Source organism: Geotrypetes seraphini, chromosome 5 (assembly GCF_902459505.1).
Source record: "Geotrypetes seraphini chromosome 5, aGeoSer1.1, whole genome shotgun sequence".
Taxonomy (NCBI): Eukaryota; Metazoa; Chordata; class Amphibia; order Gymnophiona; family Dermophiidae; genus Geotrypetes; species Geotrypetes seraphini.
This window is the reverse complement of record NC_047088.1, coordinates 138542623-138562054: the sequence shown is the minus strand read 5'-3', so window position 1 is coordinate 138562054 and position 19432 is coordinate 138542623. Positions and strand designations below refer to the sequence as shown.

Here is a 19432-nt window from a genome sequence, read left to right as displayed (position 1 = left end):
GCTATCTTTATATTTTGCACAATATTAGGGAGCATGCATCACAGTTTCTGTGGTGTAACATTATGGGCTCCTTTTACAAAGGTGCGCTAGGGCCTTAACGCACGTTAAATTCCCAAGCGCTCTAGCCACTACCGTCTCCTTTTGCGTGGTAATTTTGTGCGTGCGCTAAAAACCCTAGCACACCTTCGTAAAAGGAGCCCTATATGCAGAGTCTGGCTTCTTAGTAGTTCAGTTAAACTTTTGTCTACATATTTCTATTTTTCTAGTACAACAGACACTCTATTCCTAAACACTTCTTGCAAGAACTCTTGTAGGAAGCTTCATTTGCATTCTTTTGCTCCTTCACGCACCTTCTGGGCTATCCTTCAAGTCCTCGGTTGTCTTCCTACAAGCAAGATAATAGGAACTTGTCTTTCTGCTCAGTTTCTTTTCATTTTAAACTCAAGTCTTTATTGCTACCGTTTGCAAGGTTTTTCAGTGCTGCAGAGGATTCCTTTTGTGGGACAGCTCTGGCTGTGGGAGAGCGGAAACCCTGAGGTCGAGAGCCTGCTTCCAAGGGGCAGACTGCTTGGCAGTGCACCCACTTGGACAGCCAGCACAGACAGTTCAAGAGCTCAGGGATTATTCTCTTGGGAGCACAGCTCACCCCAGATCCATCTGCAATGGGCTTGAGTGCAGGCTGCATGGCTCCATGGCGCTTTTTATCTAGGATCGGGGCTAGCTGCTTACCTCAACCCGTTTTGCGTGTATGGATTCTGGTGGGGGTTGAGCTCTGTGTCTGGTATGTTGGGCCTGAGAGGCAGTTAGAAGACACAAATAGTCCAAACTCCAAGCTTGTTGAGGCAGAGGTTCTCCCTATAAGCTGTTTGCTGCTTTCACACTTGCAGCTCCCAGCACAGTGAGTAACAGGCTGACAGCCTGACAGACCAAATCGAGGGGGAGGGGGTCATTAAAATCAGATTTTCTTAACTTCTGGGGTTAGAGTTAGGTTCCCTCAACCTCTAAAATCGCTATTTTTAAATTTTTCAGTGTAGCTCCCCCAGACCATTTTTGGTGCTAAAATTGCTGCCATAGTGAAACTGCAGAGGGGTGTCACTCAAAACTCTGAACTCCTCCACTTCTGCAGCTTCCTCTTCTAACATAGTAACATAGTAGATGACGGCAGATAAAGACCCGCATGGTTCATCCAGTCTGCCCAACCTGATTCAATTTAATTTTTTTTTTTCTTAGCTATTTTTGGGCAAGAATCCAAAGCTCTGCCCAGTACTGTGCTTAGGTTCCAACTACTGAAGTCTCCGTCAAAGCTAACTCCAGCCCATCTGTAGCATCCCAGCCATTGAAACCCTCCCCAGCCTATCCTCAACCAAAAAGCCATATACAGACACAGACCATGCAAGTCTGCCCAGTACTGGCCTTAGTTCTTCAATATTTACTATTATTTTCTGATTAGAGATCCTCTATGTTCATCCCATGCTTTTTTGAACCCTGTCACAGTTTTCTTCTCCACCACCTCTCTCGGGAGCGCATTCCAGGCATCCACCACCCTCTCCGTAAAGAAGAATTTCCTTACATTGCTCTTGAGTCTACCACCCCTCAACCTCAAATTATGTCCTCTGGTTTTACCATTTTCCTTTCTCTGGAAAATATTTTGTTCTACGTTAATACCTTTCAGTATTTGAACATCTGAATCATATCTCCCCTGTCCCTCCTTTCCTCTAGGGCAGGGGTGCCCATCACGCCGATCGCGATCGACCAGTAGCTCAGGAAGGCAGCGCGAGTCGATCGCGGAGCCCATCCCGGGCTCCGTGATAGACTCGTGTTGCCGTCCTGATCTACCGGGCCGATCAGCCTTCCTCTCCAGTGTTCTCTCTAGGGCCTTTTAGCTGGGCGGTCCGCCCAGCTGTCATCTGCTGCTGCTGCCGCTGCTGAACATTAAAAAAAAAAACAGCTTGGAGATTTCAGCCCGTAGCGAACTTATGCTCCGTGGCTCTAACGTGTGCGTGCCGGCTTCCCTTCTCTTCCCTCCGAAACCGGAAGTTATGTCCGGGGGGGGGAAGGGAAGCCGGCACGCGCATGTTGAGAGCCCTGAAGCAAGCGTTCGCTACGGGCTAAGGCGGGAGACAGGTTAATGAAGCATTTCCTCTTCTTGCTGCCAGGTCCTGCCTACTTTCTGTTTCCGCGAAGGCAGAACCCGGCAGCATTTCCCACAACAGCTCGATCGCGATACTGGTCGGCCGAAGCAGGGAGAGGTTGGGGCGGCGTCGGCTTTCGGGCCTGTTATTGGTGGCGGTTTGGGTCCTGGTCCCCAATGGCAGTTTGGGTCCTGGTTCCCGATGGAGTAGCAGTGGCTTGGGGGAGGGCAGGGAGAAAGAAAGAAAAAGGGCAGGCAGGGAGACAGAAGGAAAGAAGAGAAACAGAAAAAAAAGAAAGGGAGGCAGAGAGAAAGAAAGGGCAGGGAAAGAGGAAGGAAAAGTTGGGGGAGGGAATAAGGTCTGGGGGAGAGGAAGCATACAGGCTAAAAGAAGGGAAGAAAGATTGGATGCACAGTCAGAAGAAGAAAGTGCAACCAGAGACTCATGAAATCACTAGACAAGGTAGGAAAAATGATTTTATTTTCAATTTAGTGATCAAAATGTGTCTGAATTTATATCTGCTGTCTATATTTTACACTAAGGTCCCTTTTACTAAACCGCAATAGAGTTTTTTAGCGCAGGGAGCCTATGAGCATTGAGAGCAGTGCTGGGCATTCAGCGCAGCTCCCTGCGCTCTAAAAACTGCTATCGTGGTTTAGTAAAAAGGGAGGGGGGGTATATTTGTCTATTTTTGTATGGTTGTTACTGAGGTGATAGTGCATAGAGTCATCTGCTTTGACCTCTTTGAAAAACCCTGGAATAGGAATGATAATTAACATTTTCTATGCGTACAGTGTGCGTTGTGTTTTTTTTAAATTTTATTGTTGGTAGATCATTTTGACTTGGTCATTTTAAAAGTAGCTCACAAGCCCAAAAAGTGTGGGCACCCCTGCTCTAGGGTATACATATTCAGGGCTTCCAGTCTCTCCTCATACGTCTTTTGGCACAAACCTCTTATCATTTTCGTCGCCCTCCTCTGGACTGCTTCAAGTCTTCTTATGTCCTTCGCCAGATACGGTCTCTAAAACTGAACACAATGCTCCAAGTGGGGCCTCACCAACGACCTGTACAGGGGCATCAACACCTTCTTTCTTCTACTGTTTACGCCTCTCTTTATACAGTTGAGCATACTTCTGGCAGCATCCACCGCCTTGTCACACTGTTTTTTCGCCTTTAGGTCTTCGGACACTATCACCCCAAGGTCCCTCTCCCCATCTGTGCATATCAGCATCTCACAACCCAGCATATATGGACGGTTCCTTCCGATTATTAATCTCCAAATGCATTACTCTGCATTTCTTTGCATTGAATTTTAGTTGCCAGATATTAGACCATTCCTTTAACTTTTGTAGATCCTTTTTCATGTTTTCCACTTCCTCCTCGGTGTCTATTCTGTTACAAATCTTGTTATCACCCACTAAAAGGAAATATGCTTTTTCATGGAAAGTTGAAAATCCAACCACACACTAAGAACCAATATCTCACTCTTTACTAAGAATTGTAATCCCATAACCGAAAAACGAGTAGGACCACCCTCAATACCAAGTGTCCCCACTATCATAATCTGTTTTATTCATATTCAACTTCAAACCATGCTGCCCCATCCACATTATTATCTCATACATATATCTATTGAAGTTCAATTCTGCTTCCTGTATATATACCGCTTAGAACTATAAGGCTTATGTGGTATATAAATAAATAGCTATGCTATATTATGTTATATTCCCCATCGGGAAAAAGAACAATTAATAGGAGAAAATATGGACAGAAGGAAGAATGGCAGTAATGAATAAAAGAGAATCATCAAATTGTAGGAAAGTGTAGATTGAAGAGTACATATTCACAAGTGCCAGTGTGCAGGTTAGGTCTCCTTTCTCCTGCCTACTCCTTCATGATTGGAGAGGCAGTAGTTAATACTGTATGTAGACCTGGCACTCTGTACCTCTACACAGGTAGATTTTGTAAATATTAATTTTCTTCTACTACACTACTGGATTAAAAAAAAATAGAAATGGTCAATATATACACTGTGGAGGAAGTGGCCTCCTCATAGACATTTATGTGCCACTTATCCTGAAGGTTTTAGAACTTTTGGGACAAAGTTCTGAACATAAGAATTGCCGCTGCTGGGTCAGACTAGTGGTCCATCGTGCCCAGCAGTCCGCTCACGCGACGGCCCTATGGTCAAAGATCAGCGCCCTAACAGAGACTAGCCCTAGCTGTGTATGTTCCGGTTCAGCAGAAACTTGTCTAACTTTGTCTTGAATCCCTGGAGGGTGTGTTCCCCTATGACAGACTCCGGAAGAGCGTTCCAGTTTTCTACCACTCTCTGGGTGAAGAAGAACTTCCTTACGTTCGTACGGAATCTATCACCTTTCAATTTTAGAGAGTGCCCTCTCGTTCTCCCTACCTTGGAGAGGATGAACAACCTGTCCTTATCTACTAAGTCTATACCCTTCAGTACCTTGAATGTTTCAATCATGTCCCCTCTCAATCTCCTCTGTTTGAGGGAGAAGTTCCCAGTTTCTCTAATCTTGCGCTGTACGGTAATTCCTCCAGCCCCTTAACTATCTTAGTCGCTCTTCTCTGTACCCTTTCCAGTAGTACCGTGCCCTTCTCCATGTACGGCGACCAGTGCTGGACGCAGTACTCCAGGTGAGGATGCACCATGGCCCATTACAGCGGCATGATAACCCGATCTGTTCATGATCCCCTTCTTTATCATTCCTAGCATTCTGTTTGCCCTTTTCGCCGCGCCCACAGATTGCGCATATGGCTTCATCGACATGTCGATCAGAACTCACAAGTCTCTTTCCTGGGAGGTCTCTCCAAGTACTTTAATTGTTTTAGATAGACTGGCCACATAGCTGTTCCCTCCTGCATTCTCTTAACTCATGCACCTGTGCTATAGGCCCATAGAAGAGCATATGTTAGCAAGGATTTTGAAGTCTCACCCATTTTCTGAAGTGCTTTGCCATTTCCCACAGGTCCTGATAAGGGTATTAAGGAAGGAGAAATTATCCTTCCTGATAATTTTATTTCCTTTACTCCCACCAAACTAGTCTAGAGATGCCTTCCTGGTGGAATAGTAATGAGTATGCTCCAATAGCTGAAATATTGTTTCGGTTCTTCACAACTCAAGGTGCATCAAGTTTGCATTACATTTTGATCTGTCTCATTGCTTTTTGAAGCACCTTCTGATTTAGTTGGAGAACTGTGAGTCAGCAGAGCAGAAAAGGATGGCGTTTATGAAAATTAGCAGCTGGAAACAACATTTGGATAGAAGTTTGTCAGTCAAAATATTAGAGCTGAGTTTGCATAGTGCCTTTCAGGGGAGAATCACTTAGAAATATTTTATTTTGAGCTGAGAAGGAGATCTTTTCTACAGCAGGCACCTGCCTGGACGCCCTATTCACCAAGCCATAATGGAGAGGAGTCCGATCCACAGAACGCGGGCACGTGTCCAAAGAGGCACACACCTTTGGAGCTATTTTGGAGCGTGCAATGTGGAACTCTGCTCCACTCTATAGATGGGGAAAAGAAAAGAAAGATTAAAGGGGAAGATAGTCCCAAAGGATATTAAGGGACCAATGGATAAACATTTAATTTCTGCAACTATGTTATCTCCTGAAAGCTCTCCTCCTCCTCTCGAAACTTCCCTATCATTGGGGGGGCTCCTACCCCAACTCCACAACCTGTTAATGACAAATTAGATCTTTCATTTAAAGAAGTTTCAAAGTTAATTTTTTCACAAGAAGCTTCAAAAGATCAAGAATTTTTTGAAACATCTCAGCAATTGGAGAATCCTGATACTGGAACAGTTAAGGTACCAGCTCCTGTTATTTTTTTCAATTATTTCTTTAAAAGACATACTTTAAAAGACATAATATAAGCAATAAATAAATTAGATAAAAGACATTACTAGATAATTTATTATGATATAGTAAATTTACTGAGGAAGCTTTTATAAATTTACAGAACAAGAAACAAGATTAATCATGGTAGAGAAAAATCTTAGAAGAATGGAATTTCAGATTAAGCTTTCACAGTCAGCACAAGCTTCCTTTATGAAGGATAATTTGATAATTCATTCAAAATTGGAAGCTTTTGGAAATGTTTCTAGAGCAATTAATTTAAGACTTGAATTTTTCTGTGACCCACTTTCTCTCTTCTAGGGAGTTTTTCAAATTATATGTTAAGGATGTACTCAGAGCAGGATTAATTCTTTGAGGGCCCCTATGCACACAAGTATACTGGGCTCCCTGGCCCACGCCCTGCCTCCATTTATCTGTTTTCTTATTCCACTTGTATTTCTTTCTTTTTAAAAAATTCAAAACAAACAAAAATTAGCATACGAGTGCACACTTTTCCTTCCATGCAACCCTCAAACATCTCTGAACAAATCCTCCTTCCTTCCCTTCCCACCTACTTACCCAGGACTTTAACTCTAAACCCTTTCCATACATATATAAAAGTGTTCAAATATATTGTAAAGCAGTAATACTATCTGAAATATGTCTAAATTAATAACCAAGTTTACAGCGCCTCTCAACTGCCTCACGCTATGTCAACCAACTGTAACCCATATGTATATATAAACAATCAAATCTGTAACTCCTCTATTACGTTCCATTCCAAGTATGTTAACTTGTAACGAAACAACAAGGCAAGCAGTCAACCAAAGAACCCAACATGAAACAAAAGAAGATCGATAGAAAATAAGGTGATTCAAATCAGGTTTATTCAAGGTGCTCCCAAGAACCATGCCCGTTGCATTTCTCCAAACAAGGTTAGTCAACGCTAACAGCAAACCATATCTTTCATACACACAGAACACAGATACACCCTCACTCAGTATGGACTAAGTAATCGCAAACTAAAAATAGAAATATATAGATAAAGGTTAAACTGAACTACCAAGAAGCCAAACTGCATACAGTGAAACACCACAGAAACAATGACACATAGCCCCCCTAATACTCTGCAAAATATAAATATAGCAGATGTAAATTTGAAGAAACTGACAATCACCACTTTACAAATTAACAAAAAGAAATAAAACAAAAATTGAAAATAAGAATATACCATTTTTTTTGACTAATCCATTTTTCAATTAACTTTGAGGCCATAGCCTCCTTTAGGTCAATATAGTATACTGCTGTTACATTATACTGTCCTGACCTGAGAAACGGTGTTTTGGTCTCTAAAAATTAGTAAAAAATGTATTAAAATTAGTCCAATAAAAAGATTACCTTTTCTGTTTATAAAAGTTTTATCAATACAATTACAATACTATTTTATTCTAAAGCAACAAAAAATCTTTTTTCTACCTTTTGTCGTTTCTGCTTTAATCTTCTTGTCTTCACTCTCTCTTCTTTCTAGCAAGCATCTGTTCTCTCTCTGCCTTCCATCCACTGTCTGCCCTCTCTCTCTGCCCCTTCCATCCACCCTCTCCCCATTCCATATGGCATCTGCCCTCTTTCTATGCTCCTTCCATAAACTATCTATCCTGTGCCCCTTCTCTCCTTTGACCATGATTGATTTCAGCTCTGCCACCTCTCCATTTTTCTCTCTCTGTCACCACCCAGTGCTCCGGAATCTCTCTCTTCTCCTTTCTTTCCTTCCCATCCCACGGTCTAGCATCTATCTCCTTTCCTTTTCTTCCATATCTCCCTCCCCCTCCATGCTGTGAAATATCTTCCTTACTTTCTTCCGTCCTTTTCCCTTGGTCTGGCATACCTTCCTCCTTCCCTCCATGCCCTAGCATCTCTTAATCCCTCTGTCCCTCCAAGCCCTGGCATCTCCTTTTAAATCCCTCCGTCATCTTCCTTCTCCCTCTCTTTCTCCTTCCAGTTGGGTGCAGCAATTCTCTCCCCCTCTGCTCCCTTTCCTCCTTCTGTCACCCGAGGCCTGGTGTCATGAACTTCTTCGGGCAGCGGCAGCATTCACAATTTACTGCTGTTGCCAGCTTTGGGCCTTCTTCTCTGTCGGGTCCTGCCTTCATGGAAACAGGACATAGGCAGGACCCAGCAGAGAGGAAGGCCTGAAGCCGGCAACAGAAGTGAATTGTAAATGCTGTTGCTGCCCAAAGAAGGTAATAGCGCCAGGCCTTGGAACACCCGGGGCAGACCGCTTCTCTTCCCCCCCCCCCCAGCCGAACCCCCACTGACCCTGCTATCTCTCCCTCCTATGCAAAACCCCACCAACCCTCCCACGCGATATGACCGACCGAGCAACAAACCTCTCTCCAGCAGGTGCAGCACTCTAAAAGGCTGCTTTGCGGCTTTCTCCTGCCAGTGATTCCCTCTGCTGCATCATTGATGATTTCATGGATGTACTTCAATTTGTTCTAGATAATAAAGAAATCGTTAAATGCTATTATATACCATAAGGAATTAAAGAGGTAGTGCAAGAAGGTGGGACAGATAATATAAATTCACCAGATAGTCTAAATCTTACAAAATTTCTAGAAACAATTCAGAATTCCATAACCAAGAGATTAACTCTATTGGTTAATATGTCTTCAGTGGAAAAGAAAATGAAAATTATAAAATCATATTTTCAAAAAATATGGTATCTTTTTATGGTCAACCCAAAAATTGGTATCCTTTTATGGTCAACCAATTTCGATGTTTCCAGACAGACTCAAATTCGAAGCAAGGCCTTTCTTCTGCTTAGATCTAGAGTCTTGACAGGGGGAGGCACTTTCTTCTTAAAATTTCCTTATAAATGTTTGGTTACATGGGGAATTGACTCATGTATTTTTGGATCCAGCTCAGTTAGAAACTTTTCTTTTGAATAAATCTGAAAACTGTGTGAGATAAATTATTTTTCTTTACAGATATATTGGGTTTAATATAATTTAGCCATTATATAAAGAGGTATGATGTTTCTTTATATTACACCCCTTAGCTCCTCATGATGTGGGCTTGATATTATGATTGTGTTATTTTCTATTTGATTTGTATTCTGTATTTTCATATTGCCTGAATGTTACTTTGTAACAAATGAATAAATTTCATTTAAAAAAAAAGAAATATTGTATTTCTCTGTCTTTGTCTACTGGTGGTCAGACTTAAACCACAGGTTCTGGACTGGTCCCATAGAACTAAAGGAAAGAAATTATCAAGTAAGATATGATTCTTAGTAAAGTTATTTAAGAAGAAATTAGTAATTGATATCATTTATTTTTCTTTTGTTTGTTGAAGGTTCTTGGATCCTCTAAATAGAGTTTTGGAAACAAATCTTCCCAAGATTCCTGCTGTAGAGCTTTTGCGGGCTATCTATTCCTGTTGTCTTCTAGGATACTTTCCTCAGGTTCCTTTCAATGTGCTTCTACAAGACAGCATCCTAAATGAACTAATGGCATCAGGTGAGGAGTTTTGTGCTGTCATGATGAGAACTGTGAAGGTTTTGCTTTTTGGAACTTTTTTTCCCATGTGTGCGTTTATGCTTAGAATAGAATTTGCTGTACCACCTTTTCATAATTAAACAACAAAGCAGTTTACATTTTGATGTATAAAGAAGAAATAAGATACAATAGAGCAGGGGTGCCCAATAGGTCGATAGCGATCGACCGGTAGATCACCAAGGCAAAGTGAGTCGATCGTGGAGCCCATCCTGGGCTCCGTGATTGACTCACTTTGCCTTGGAGATCTGTCGGGCGATCAGCCTTCCTCTCCCCGACATCAATTCTGCCGTCGGAGAGGAAGTTCGGGCCAGCCAATCGGGGAGCCAATCGGGCCAGCCAATCGGGGAGAAGAATGCTGGTCGGCATGACGCAGGGAGAGCTTGGGGCGACGGCTTTGGGGCCTGTTACCCGATGGCGGCTTGGGGGCCTGTTCCTCGAGGGCGGCGGCAGTGGCTTGGGGGAGGGCAGGGAGAAAGAAAGAAAGGGGGCAGGCAGGGAGACAGAAGGAAAGAAGGGAAATAGAAAGAAAAGGGGGCATGAAGAGATAAAAAAAGAAAGGGAAGCAGGGAGAAAGAAAGGGCAGGGAGAGAGGAAGAAAAAGTTGGGGGAGGGAATGAGGACTGGAGAAGAGGAAGCATACAGGCTGAAAGAAGGGAAGAAAGATTGGATACACAGTCAGAAGAAGAAATTGCAACCAGAGACTCATGAAATCACCAGACAACAAAGGTAGGAAAATGATTTTATTTTCAATTTAGTGATCAAAATGTGTCTGAATTTATATCTGCTGTCTATATTTTGCACTATGGCCCCCTTTTACTAAACCGCAATAGAGATTTTTAGCGCAGGGAGCCTATGAGTGTCGAGAGCAGCGCTGGGCATTCAGTGCAGCTCCCTGTGCTAAAAACTGCTATTGTGGTTTAGTAAAAAGGGAGGGGGTATATTTGTCTATTTTTGTATAGTTGTTACTGAGGTAACATTGCATAAAGTCATCTGCCTTGACCTCTTTGAAAACCCACGGAATATAAATGATAATTAACATTTTCTCTGTGTACAGTGTGCTTTGTGTTTTTAAAATTTTTTTGTTGATAGATCATTTTGACTTGGCCACGAAGGTAAGGGGGAGGGAGGGAGGGGAGCTGCTGAAAGACATTTAGTAATCCTTGCAGGCTTAACTGCACAGGAAATCTTTTTTGTAAAATCATGTTTTGTTATGTGACTGGCATTATTTAGACTTTAATTTCTATGAATGAATAGAATGAAAATGATATAAAATTACTTGCTTGTTTTTATGTGCGTGCGCTGAAGGAAAGTGGAGAGAGAGTGGGCTGAGGACGCTGAAGGGAAATGGGGAAGAGAGAGTGGGGAGAAGGAACACCAGGGAAGGGAGAGGAAAGAGCTGCCAAGACCATGGGAGGAAAGGAAAGGAGCTACCAGACCATGGAGGGGGGGAGATGTCAGGGGGGAGGGGGAGGAGGCAGATGCCAGACCAGGTGGAAGGTAGGAGAGAAAGGAAGGAGAAGAGATGCTAGATAATGGAATGGGAGGGGGAAACAAGAGGAGAGAGATGCCAATTTCCGCACTATGCCGAAAAGGAGAGGCAAGAGCGCTTCTGGTGCCTCTGGTATGCCGACTCTCAGCAACATTGAAGTTTTTTTGCGGCGGATGCAGGGAGCTACAAATCCGATGTCTGGAGCTAGCCCGCTGAGGGCATCGGGATCAAGCGAGACCGATTTTTGCACCTCCTGGGCCAGATCCCACCTTGAGCCCAGACATGCGAGCCCCACCCCTGCAGCCGCGAATCACTAGCTCTCCAGGGAGTGAGGCAACCCCGGAGCTGGGGGTGGTCCTTTCTCCAGAGGCAGGTTAAAGCACAGTGGAGAGCGTGGAGGCAGAACTCCATGTTCAGGGGAGTTCTACAGAAGATTTGGAGGCTTTGCCAGCAAGTGGTGGTGGAATAAATCAGACGGAGCAAAGCCAAGGAACTCTTCTTCAGGGTGAGCATTTTTACACTCAACAAAAATTTCCTATATTGGGAGAAGCCCACTCTGGTGACTCTGGAATCACTATGGGATTTAGTGGCTAATTTTGCTAAGACTATTAGCCCCAATTTCCATTATATAGAGAATAAGTTAATTCAACACACGAAGGAGCTTAAAGATATAAAAGAAGATCAGACTGCTTCAAAAACTTTAGTTCAAAAGCTCGACCAAGATGTTATAGCAGTGAAACAATTGCAAGAGGCCCTAATTAAGGACTATGTAAATCTCAGAAAGAAATTGGAAGTGCTTGAGAATGCTTCAAGAAATAATAATTTGAGACTTATTAACTTTCCAAGAATGACAATGGTAACTCCTAGGGAAATGCTTAGGAGATACCTGGTAGAAATTTTACAAGTTTCTGAAGAGACATTACCTCCGTGTTCTCAAGTTTATTACTTCCCAAATAAAAATGGGCCTCATCTACAGAAAAAATCTCATCAAGCAGTGTTAAATGCAGTGTTCTCCCCAGAAATTTTTTCCAGCCGGGTGGCATGAAAAAGTAGCCAGGTGGGGTGGGATGAGGAAATTTGGTGGTGGGGAAAATTAAATGTATACTATTTTTATTAGTTAATTATTATTAATTATTTTCCAATGCTCAATATGACTTACTTTTTTAAGGTTTGACACTTGTGCCAGAATATTTTTATTAAATTTAAGAAGTATCTAATTCTTTCTCTCTACCCCTTCCACCTACTGTCCATCCTCTCTCTGCCCCTTCCATCCACCGTCCACCCTCTGTCTTCAATACAGCATCTTCCCTCTTTCTATGTCCCTTCAATAAACTGTATATCCTGTGCCCTTTCTCTCCTTTGAACATGATTCATTTCAGCTTCACCCCCTCTCCATTTTTCTGTCTCTACCCCCTCCCCTATGCTCTGGCATCTCTCTCCTCCTTTCCTTCCTTCCCACTGCACCCCATGGTCTGGCATCTCTCTCCTCTCCTATCTCTCCCTCCTTGCTCTGGCACCTCCTCTCCTTCCTTTCCCTCTGGTCTTGCATTTGTCTCCTTAGTTTCTCTTCCCTCCCTCCATGCCCTGACATCTCTCACCTTCCATCTCCCACTCCATTATCTGGCATCTCCTCTCCTTCCTTCCTTTCTCTCCCCCTCTCCTTCCTTCCTTTCTCTCCCTCCCTCCTTCCTTCCTTCCTTTCCCCTGGTCTGGCATCTATCTCCCTTCCCCCTCCATGGTCTGGTATCCCCTTTCCTTTCCATCCCTCCCTCCCATGGTCTTGGCATCTATCTTTTCTCTCCCTTCCCTGGTCTTCCTCCCCCCAATTGGGTGCAGCCGCATTTTTCTTCCCCCCCCCTTCCCTGACTCACACACCCATCAGCAGCCCAGCATTCACAACTTGCTGCTCTTGCTTGCTTCGTGCCTTCCTCGCTGCCAGGTCCCACCTACTTTCTATTTCCACGAAGGCAGGACCTGGCAGCAAGGAAGACCTCGAAGCAAGCAAGAGCAGTAACTGTAAGCTTCTCCCCTCCTTTCAACTCCCCCTCTGCCCTATTTCCCGCCTTAGCCTATAGCGAATTGAACACTTGCTCCGGGGCTATAATGCTAACACTGCGTGCTGGCTTCCCTTCTCCTCCCTCTCCCCATAACATAACTTCCGGTTTCAGAGCATGGGTTCAATTCGCATGCTGGCACTTAAAAAAAAGTCCGGCTGAAGCGGGAGTCATAAGAATAGCCTTACTGGGTCAGATCATTGGTCCATCAAGCCCAGTAGCCTGTTCTCACAGTGGCCAATCCAGGTCACTAGTACCTGGCCAAAACCCAAGAAGTAGCAATATTCCATGCTACCGATCCAGGGCAAGCAATGGCTTCCCCCATGTCTTTCTCAATAACAGACTACAAACTTTTTCTCCAGGAACTTGTCCAAACTTTTCTTTAAACCAGCTACATTAACTGCTCTTACTACATCCTCTGGCAATGTGTTCCAGAGCTTAACTGTTCTCTGAGTGACAAAAATTTCCTCCTATTGCTTTTAAAAGTATTTCTTTGTAACTTCATCAAGAAGATGGAAATTTGATAGGTAGCTGAAAAGTAAAAAAGAGAAGGGTAAGAGGCAGTTAGTGAGCTTGAGCTAGGATCTATCAGAGAGAGGAAAAGCCTTTTTTTGTCTTGTTTACACCACAGTACATGTGTGGAGTTGGGAGGGAAAAGGTGGTCGGGGTGAAGAGGCTACAAAAATAAAACCACCAGGCCATTAAAAAAAACAAAAGGAAAACACCTGATTCAGCAGGAAAAGTGAATTGAATAAAAAAATCAATTCAATAGGCCAAATCAAAAAAATTTTTCCCCTGAATCGGGCAGCACTACCAGCAAATTAAAATGTAAAGAAAATGAATTACTGTAATCAGTTAATTGAGCAGAGATTAAATATAAAGCCCAAAAGAAACACGATAAAATGATGAACACTTCATTGTGATTAACTCCAAACTCAAATGGTTCACTTCAAAATGAAAGGACAACTCAAACTTTTATACAAGCTTTATGACCCAATACAATGCAAGAACTGGCTAGGTGCTGAATTCCACATTCAAATAGATCTGTAAGAGGTCATGCTCCCTCTCAAGGGTATGTCCATTTTATGCTGATAGTGACACCACAAGTAAGTTGAAAAACCCCAGAAGCCAGATTGCCCATGCACTTAAAATGTGGTGCAGAACATTGCAACAGACAAGGAAGAGAGAAAGCTGAAGGAGGTGAGAGTCAGAACTAGAAAGAGTACAAAATCTTTTTTTTTTCTAGTATCCAAGTTCACTGATCATGATCAACTCATGGGGGGAGTTAAAACCCCCTCCTTGGCACTTTCATTTTGTGGACATTACTGCTTTCTAATTTACTAATCCTATAAACCACGTGTTTTTCCTGTACTTATTTTCTAAATCACAAAAGAAAGTTCTGGTATTCAAGAAAACAGAAGACCTATTTGATAGGTCAGATATCAGATATAACAGAAAAATATGTTATAGGCAACTAACCTTAATGAGGAAAAAAAAACCCTAAACTTCCAGATCACGATTTTTAACAGAAGCAGCAGGATAAAGATTTCAATTAACCCAAACTAGGTGAGCAAAAAAGGGTATGAGCTCTAGAAAGATTAAACAATTATAAAACTGAGTATTAATGTAGGTCAAATCGGCAACCAGAGTCAACAAACATTTAAATTCACCTTACCTTGATAGGAGTTGTAGAAAACTGAACCTTGCGCTGGACCTCCTATTTCAGAAATCCCGGTGACCACAGGACAATGGTGCGCCGACAATCGCACTGAGATCCGACATTCTCAACGGCAACCACAAAATAAAGGTGCCAACAATCGCGCCCCAGACATTTGCACGCCAGCGCACACTGAGACCCGACAATTTTTTATTTTTGAGGGTTACGAAGGGAAAGGTTATGAAGGGAAACCCCCCTCAAAAACTCTCAAAAACTGAAAATTGTCAGGTCTCAGTGTGCGCTGGTGCGCAAATGTCCGGCACGCGATTGTCGGCATGCCTTTGAAATGCTCCTGTAGTTTATTTTTTGGTTGCCTTGAGAATGTCCTTTTTCAGCTCTGTTGCAGTAAAATCAATACTATCCGCAGACATGTCATTTCCTTCTTGACCCACGACCCTTTTAGTGGAAGCGGATTCTCCATTTTGAGGCAGTTGGCCTGGGCATGACACAGATCTCGATCCCTATAGCGTTAGTCACCCATCTTCTCTCTCCTCTCCTCACAAGCAGTCCAGGAGAGTGAACTGTTCTTGCTCCTAACCCACGCCCCTCCCCCCTCCGTGATAGACTGTTACAGGCCCCGCCCCATGAAGTGAGGATTGGCTCTTCAGTCTGCCTGTATACTGGATTCAGCTGAGCAAGTGACTGAAAAACCTAACCGGGAGTTGGAGATGTTTTGGTTTCTGATCCCAATGTTCAGAAGTGCGAGATCACGGGGTGAGTCAGTCTCTGGTGTAACCTCTTGGATATGGGCCCCACATCGAGGATTGATTTATGTACTTCCGGCGGCTCTTCAGGCTGTGCTAAATCAGCTCAGCGAGTCCCCAAGCCAGTGAGAATTAAAAAAAACCAAAAACAACCTGTTGAGCAGCGGCAGCAGGACTCGTGACCTTCCGAGTTGACAGCTGGGCTCTCACCAAAATTAGCTGGGCGGAGCGCCCGGCTAAAAGGCGCTAGGGAGAACACTGAAATGTATCAGAAATTTTGGAGACGTCTGATAAGGTTATGGTAACACTGTCCACATTGATATTAACTGTAGCTCTCTCGATTGATAAAGGATGGTCATTGAAGCTTTTCTTTAAAAATAAACAAAAAGAGTTCCTAGGACTAAAAATTCAAATGTACCCTGATCTTTCAAGAGAGACTCAAAAACGACGTCGAGAATTTCTTCTTTTAAGACCAGGGGTCACTTTGTTAGGGACGACTTTTTACCTGAGATACCCTTATAAGTGTATTATATGCCACTGTTCAGTTAAATATGTCTTTTTTGAACCTCATCAATTAACAGCTTCCATGGCTATGTCCCAAATAGATGGCGGAACAACGACAAGTGCTCAAGAAGTTTAATAAGTATCTCCTACCTCAGCACTATGTTTAGCATATTTCCTAATTAATTATAATTTACCTTTTTTCTCGCTTATAAGAATTCTTGGATCTTAAGTTGAGGACTTGAGCTGTGTTAGATGAATTTATTAATGTCCTTTTAATTTTATTTCCTTTTAAGGACTATCAAGGCATAAGTTTTATTCCTTGTGAGAATTGTTCTGTCTAACCAACTTTCTGTACAAGTGTTTACTTGATTTGTAAATGTGGAAACATAAATAAATTTTAAAAAAAAAATTGTTTTATATATTTAGCAAACTGGTTAGTATTGGTAATATAATAAAAAGAAAAACAGAAAAATGTATTACTTTTAAATCACTCCCCACAGAAAATATATAAAGAAGAAAGGAGAATGAATGCAAAAATATTTTTTTAATGAACTATCAAAATATGCTAAGTCTATGTAAAGTATACTCATGTCCTTAAAATCCCAAATCTTCAAAAAGCATTATGCTTGAACAGGGAGGTATAACATCAGAATAGCTTATCATAAAGCAGGTCATTCGATCTCTTATAACACAATTATTTCAGATCCCGACCTTAATTATAGCTTTTAATCATTTGCCTACCTCCCTTCTTGTGCCCAATACAATTGGAAGATCTGTCTCCCTTTGATCTCATGGCTTGGCTCTAGAGAGGTCAAAGCTGAGAAAGAAAGGATATACACTGTTGCTATTACAATGTTGCTTCAAGGTAAGACGCAATCTACTTCTGTGGAAGCATGGTATTCTGAAAGTGCTGTTTCTCCTGTCAATTCTTTTTTTTTTTTCTTTCTTTTACAAATTCTGGTATTTCTTCAGAATGGTTTGCAGAAAAGATTGGCAATGAATGCTCTGAAGATACAGGTAGCAGCGCTCACTTGTGTCAGGGAGTGTCATTAGGATTCCTTCCGTGTAACACACCTGGATATACCATATATATGTGATGGGGGAGGGGTTTAATATTTAAGTGCAGTGCCTTGCCTTGCTCTGCCCTGCCTGGGTCTGCACCCTGTTCCCCCTCCCTCGCTGCTCTGCCAGCCCCCCCTCTCTCCCAGGTTCTGTACCCTTTCCCACATCCCTTGCTGCTCTTCCAGGCTTTTTAACCAGCCCCTTCACCCTGCCAGTCTCTGTACCCAGACCCCCCCCCCCCTCTCTCCCTGCCAGGTTCTGTACCCTTTCACCCCTCTCTCTCACCCACCCTTTCTATACACTTCCACCCCTCCCACCCTTTTACCCTACCTCCACCGGGCCTGCCATGAGACCTGATGGTCCAGTGGTTGCCGGGACAGAAGAGATCCTTCCCGCTTCCTGTCCCAGCCGATTCTAATTATTTTTATCTCCCTCCTCCTCCCCTGCATATCTTAAGTATCCCTGGTGGTCCAGCAATTAATTGCGGCAGGAGCAACCTTCTTTCATTCCTGCCCGTGGAGAACCACTAGCTAATTGGCTGCCGTGAGTTTTTGCGGAACCACAAGAACTTGCAGCAGCAAATCAGCTAGTGGCTGTACATGGGTAGGAGCGAAGGAAGGTCATTTCTGCCCGTGCAGAGCCGCTAGCTGATTGGATGTCATGAGTTCACGGCAGCTAATCAGCTAGCAGCTCTGCAAGGGCAGGAGCGACCTTCCTTTGCTCCTGCCTGTGCAGAGCTGCTAGCTAATTGGCTGCTGTGAGTTCTCGCAGCAGCCAATTAGCTAGAAGCTTTTCACGGGCAGGAGCAAAGGTAGGTCGCTCCTGCTGCGATTCACTGCTGGACTACCAGGGATACCAAAGGTATACCAAATCCACGACCTTTAACTTCAAAAAAGGCAATTATGACAGCATGAGATCCATGGTTAGAAAACGGCTCAAGAAGAACAAAGCAGAAATCCAGACAGTTGATCAAGCATGGTCTCTGCTGAAAAACACCATCACTGAAGCACAGAATCTTCACATACCGAAGATATCTAAAGGTAAGCGAAAGAAGAACAAAGGAGAACCAGCGTGGTTATCAAAAGAGGTGAAAGATGCAGTGAGGGAGAAGAGGAATTCGTTTAAAAAATGGAAACGAGAAAAAACATCAGAGGCCTGGAACTGTCACAAAAGTGATCAGAAAAAGTGTCATAAAATGGTAAGAGATGCCAAGAAAGTCTATGAAGAAAAGTTAGCACAGGAAACCAAAAACTTCAAGCCCTTTTTTAGATATATAAAAGGTAAGAAACCAGCAAGAGAGGCAGTTGGCCCTCTCGACGATCAAGGAAAGAAAGGATCAATTAAGGAGGATAAGCAGGTTGCCGATAGGTTAAATTCATTCTTTGCCTCTGTCTTCACAAATGAGGACATTTCAACAGTGCCAGACACAGGAAAGATATTCACCGGAGCCATAAAAGAAAGCTTCACAACAGTAAATGTGACGTTGGACATGATATACTCTCAGATTGACAAACTGAAAAGCGACAAATCCCCTGGATCGGATGGAATTCACCCGAGAGTATTAAAGGAACTCAAGGTCGAAATCGGTGAATTGCTACAATCTGTGGCTAATATGTCAATTAGAACCGGGCAAATACCAGAAGACAGGAGGATAGCAAATGTTATCCCAATATTCAAAAAAGGATCAAGAGGTGATCCAGGGAACTATCGACCTGTGAGCCTCACTTCGGTTCCTGGGAAAATAATTGAAACACTGATTAAAGACTACATTGTACAACATTTGGAGGATCACAACCTAATAAGGGCTAGTCAACACGGGCTAGTCAACACGGATTCAGGAAAGGGAAGTCATGTTTGACAAATTTACTACAATTCTTTGAGAAAGTGAACAAACAAGTGGATAATGGAGATTCAGTGGACATAGTTTACTTGGACTTCCAGAAAGCGTTTGACAAGGTTCCACATGCACGGCTTATGAAGAAAATACTAAGCCATGGAGTAGGAGGAGAAGTGCACAGATGGATTGGCAAGTGATTGGAAAACAGAAAACAGAGGGTTAGCATAAATGGGAAATTCTCGGACTGGGAGAGGGTGACTAGCGGAGTACCCTAGGGCTCGGTTCTTGGGCCTATCTTGTTCAATATTTTTATAAACGACCTGGAAGAGGAAACAACTTGCAATATAATAAAGTTTGCAGACGATACAAAACTATGTCGGGCTGTTGACTCTCAAAGGGACTGCGAGGAACTCCAGAAGGATCTGAACAAGCTAGAAGCATGGGCAGATGAATTTTAACATAAACAAATGCAAGGTGATGCATCTAGGGAAAAAAAACAAAGAGCACGAGTATAAGATG

General features: G+C 43.0%; 1 protein-coding gene across 3 annotated transcripts in view; it reads left to right on the top strand.

Annotated features, from left to right (window-relative positions):
* Positions 1 to 19432, top strand: part of FASTKD2 (FAST kinase domains 2) — a 226557-nt gene that overhangs the window by 120529 nt on the left and 86596 nt on the right. For all 3 annotated transcript variants that reach the window (XM_033946230.1, XM_033946231.1, XM_033946229.1), the window contains one exon: positions 9344 to 9507. In XM_033946230.1, coding sequence (XP_033802121.1) covers positions 9344 to 9507 — 164 coding nt within the window. The remainder of the gene's footprint in view (positions 1 to 9343; positions 9508 to 19432) is intronic.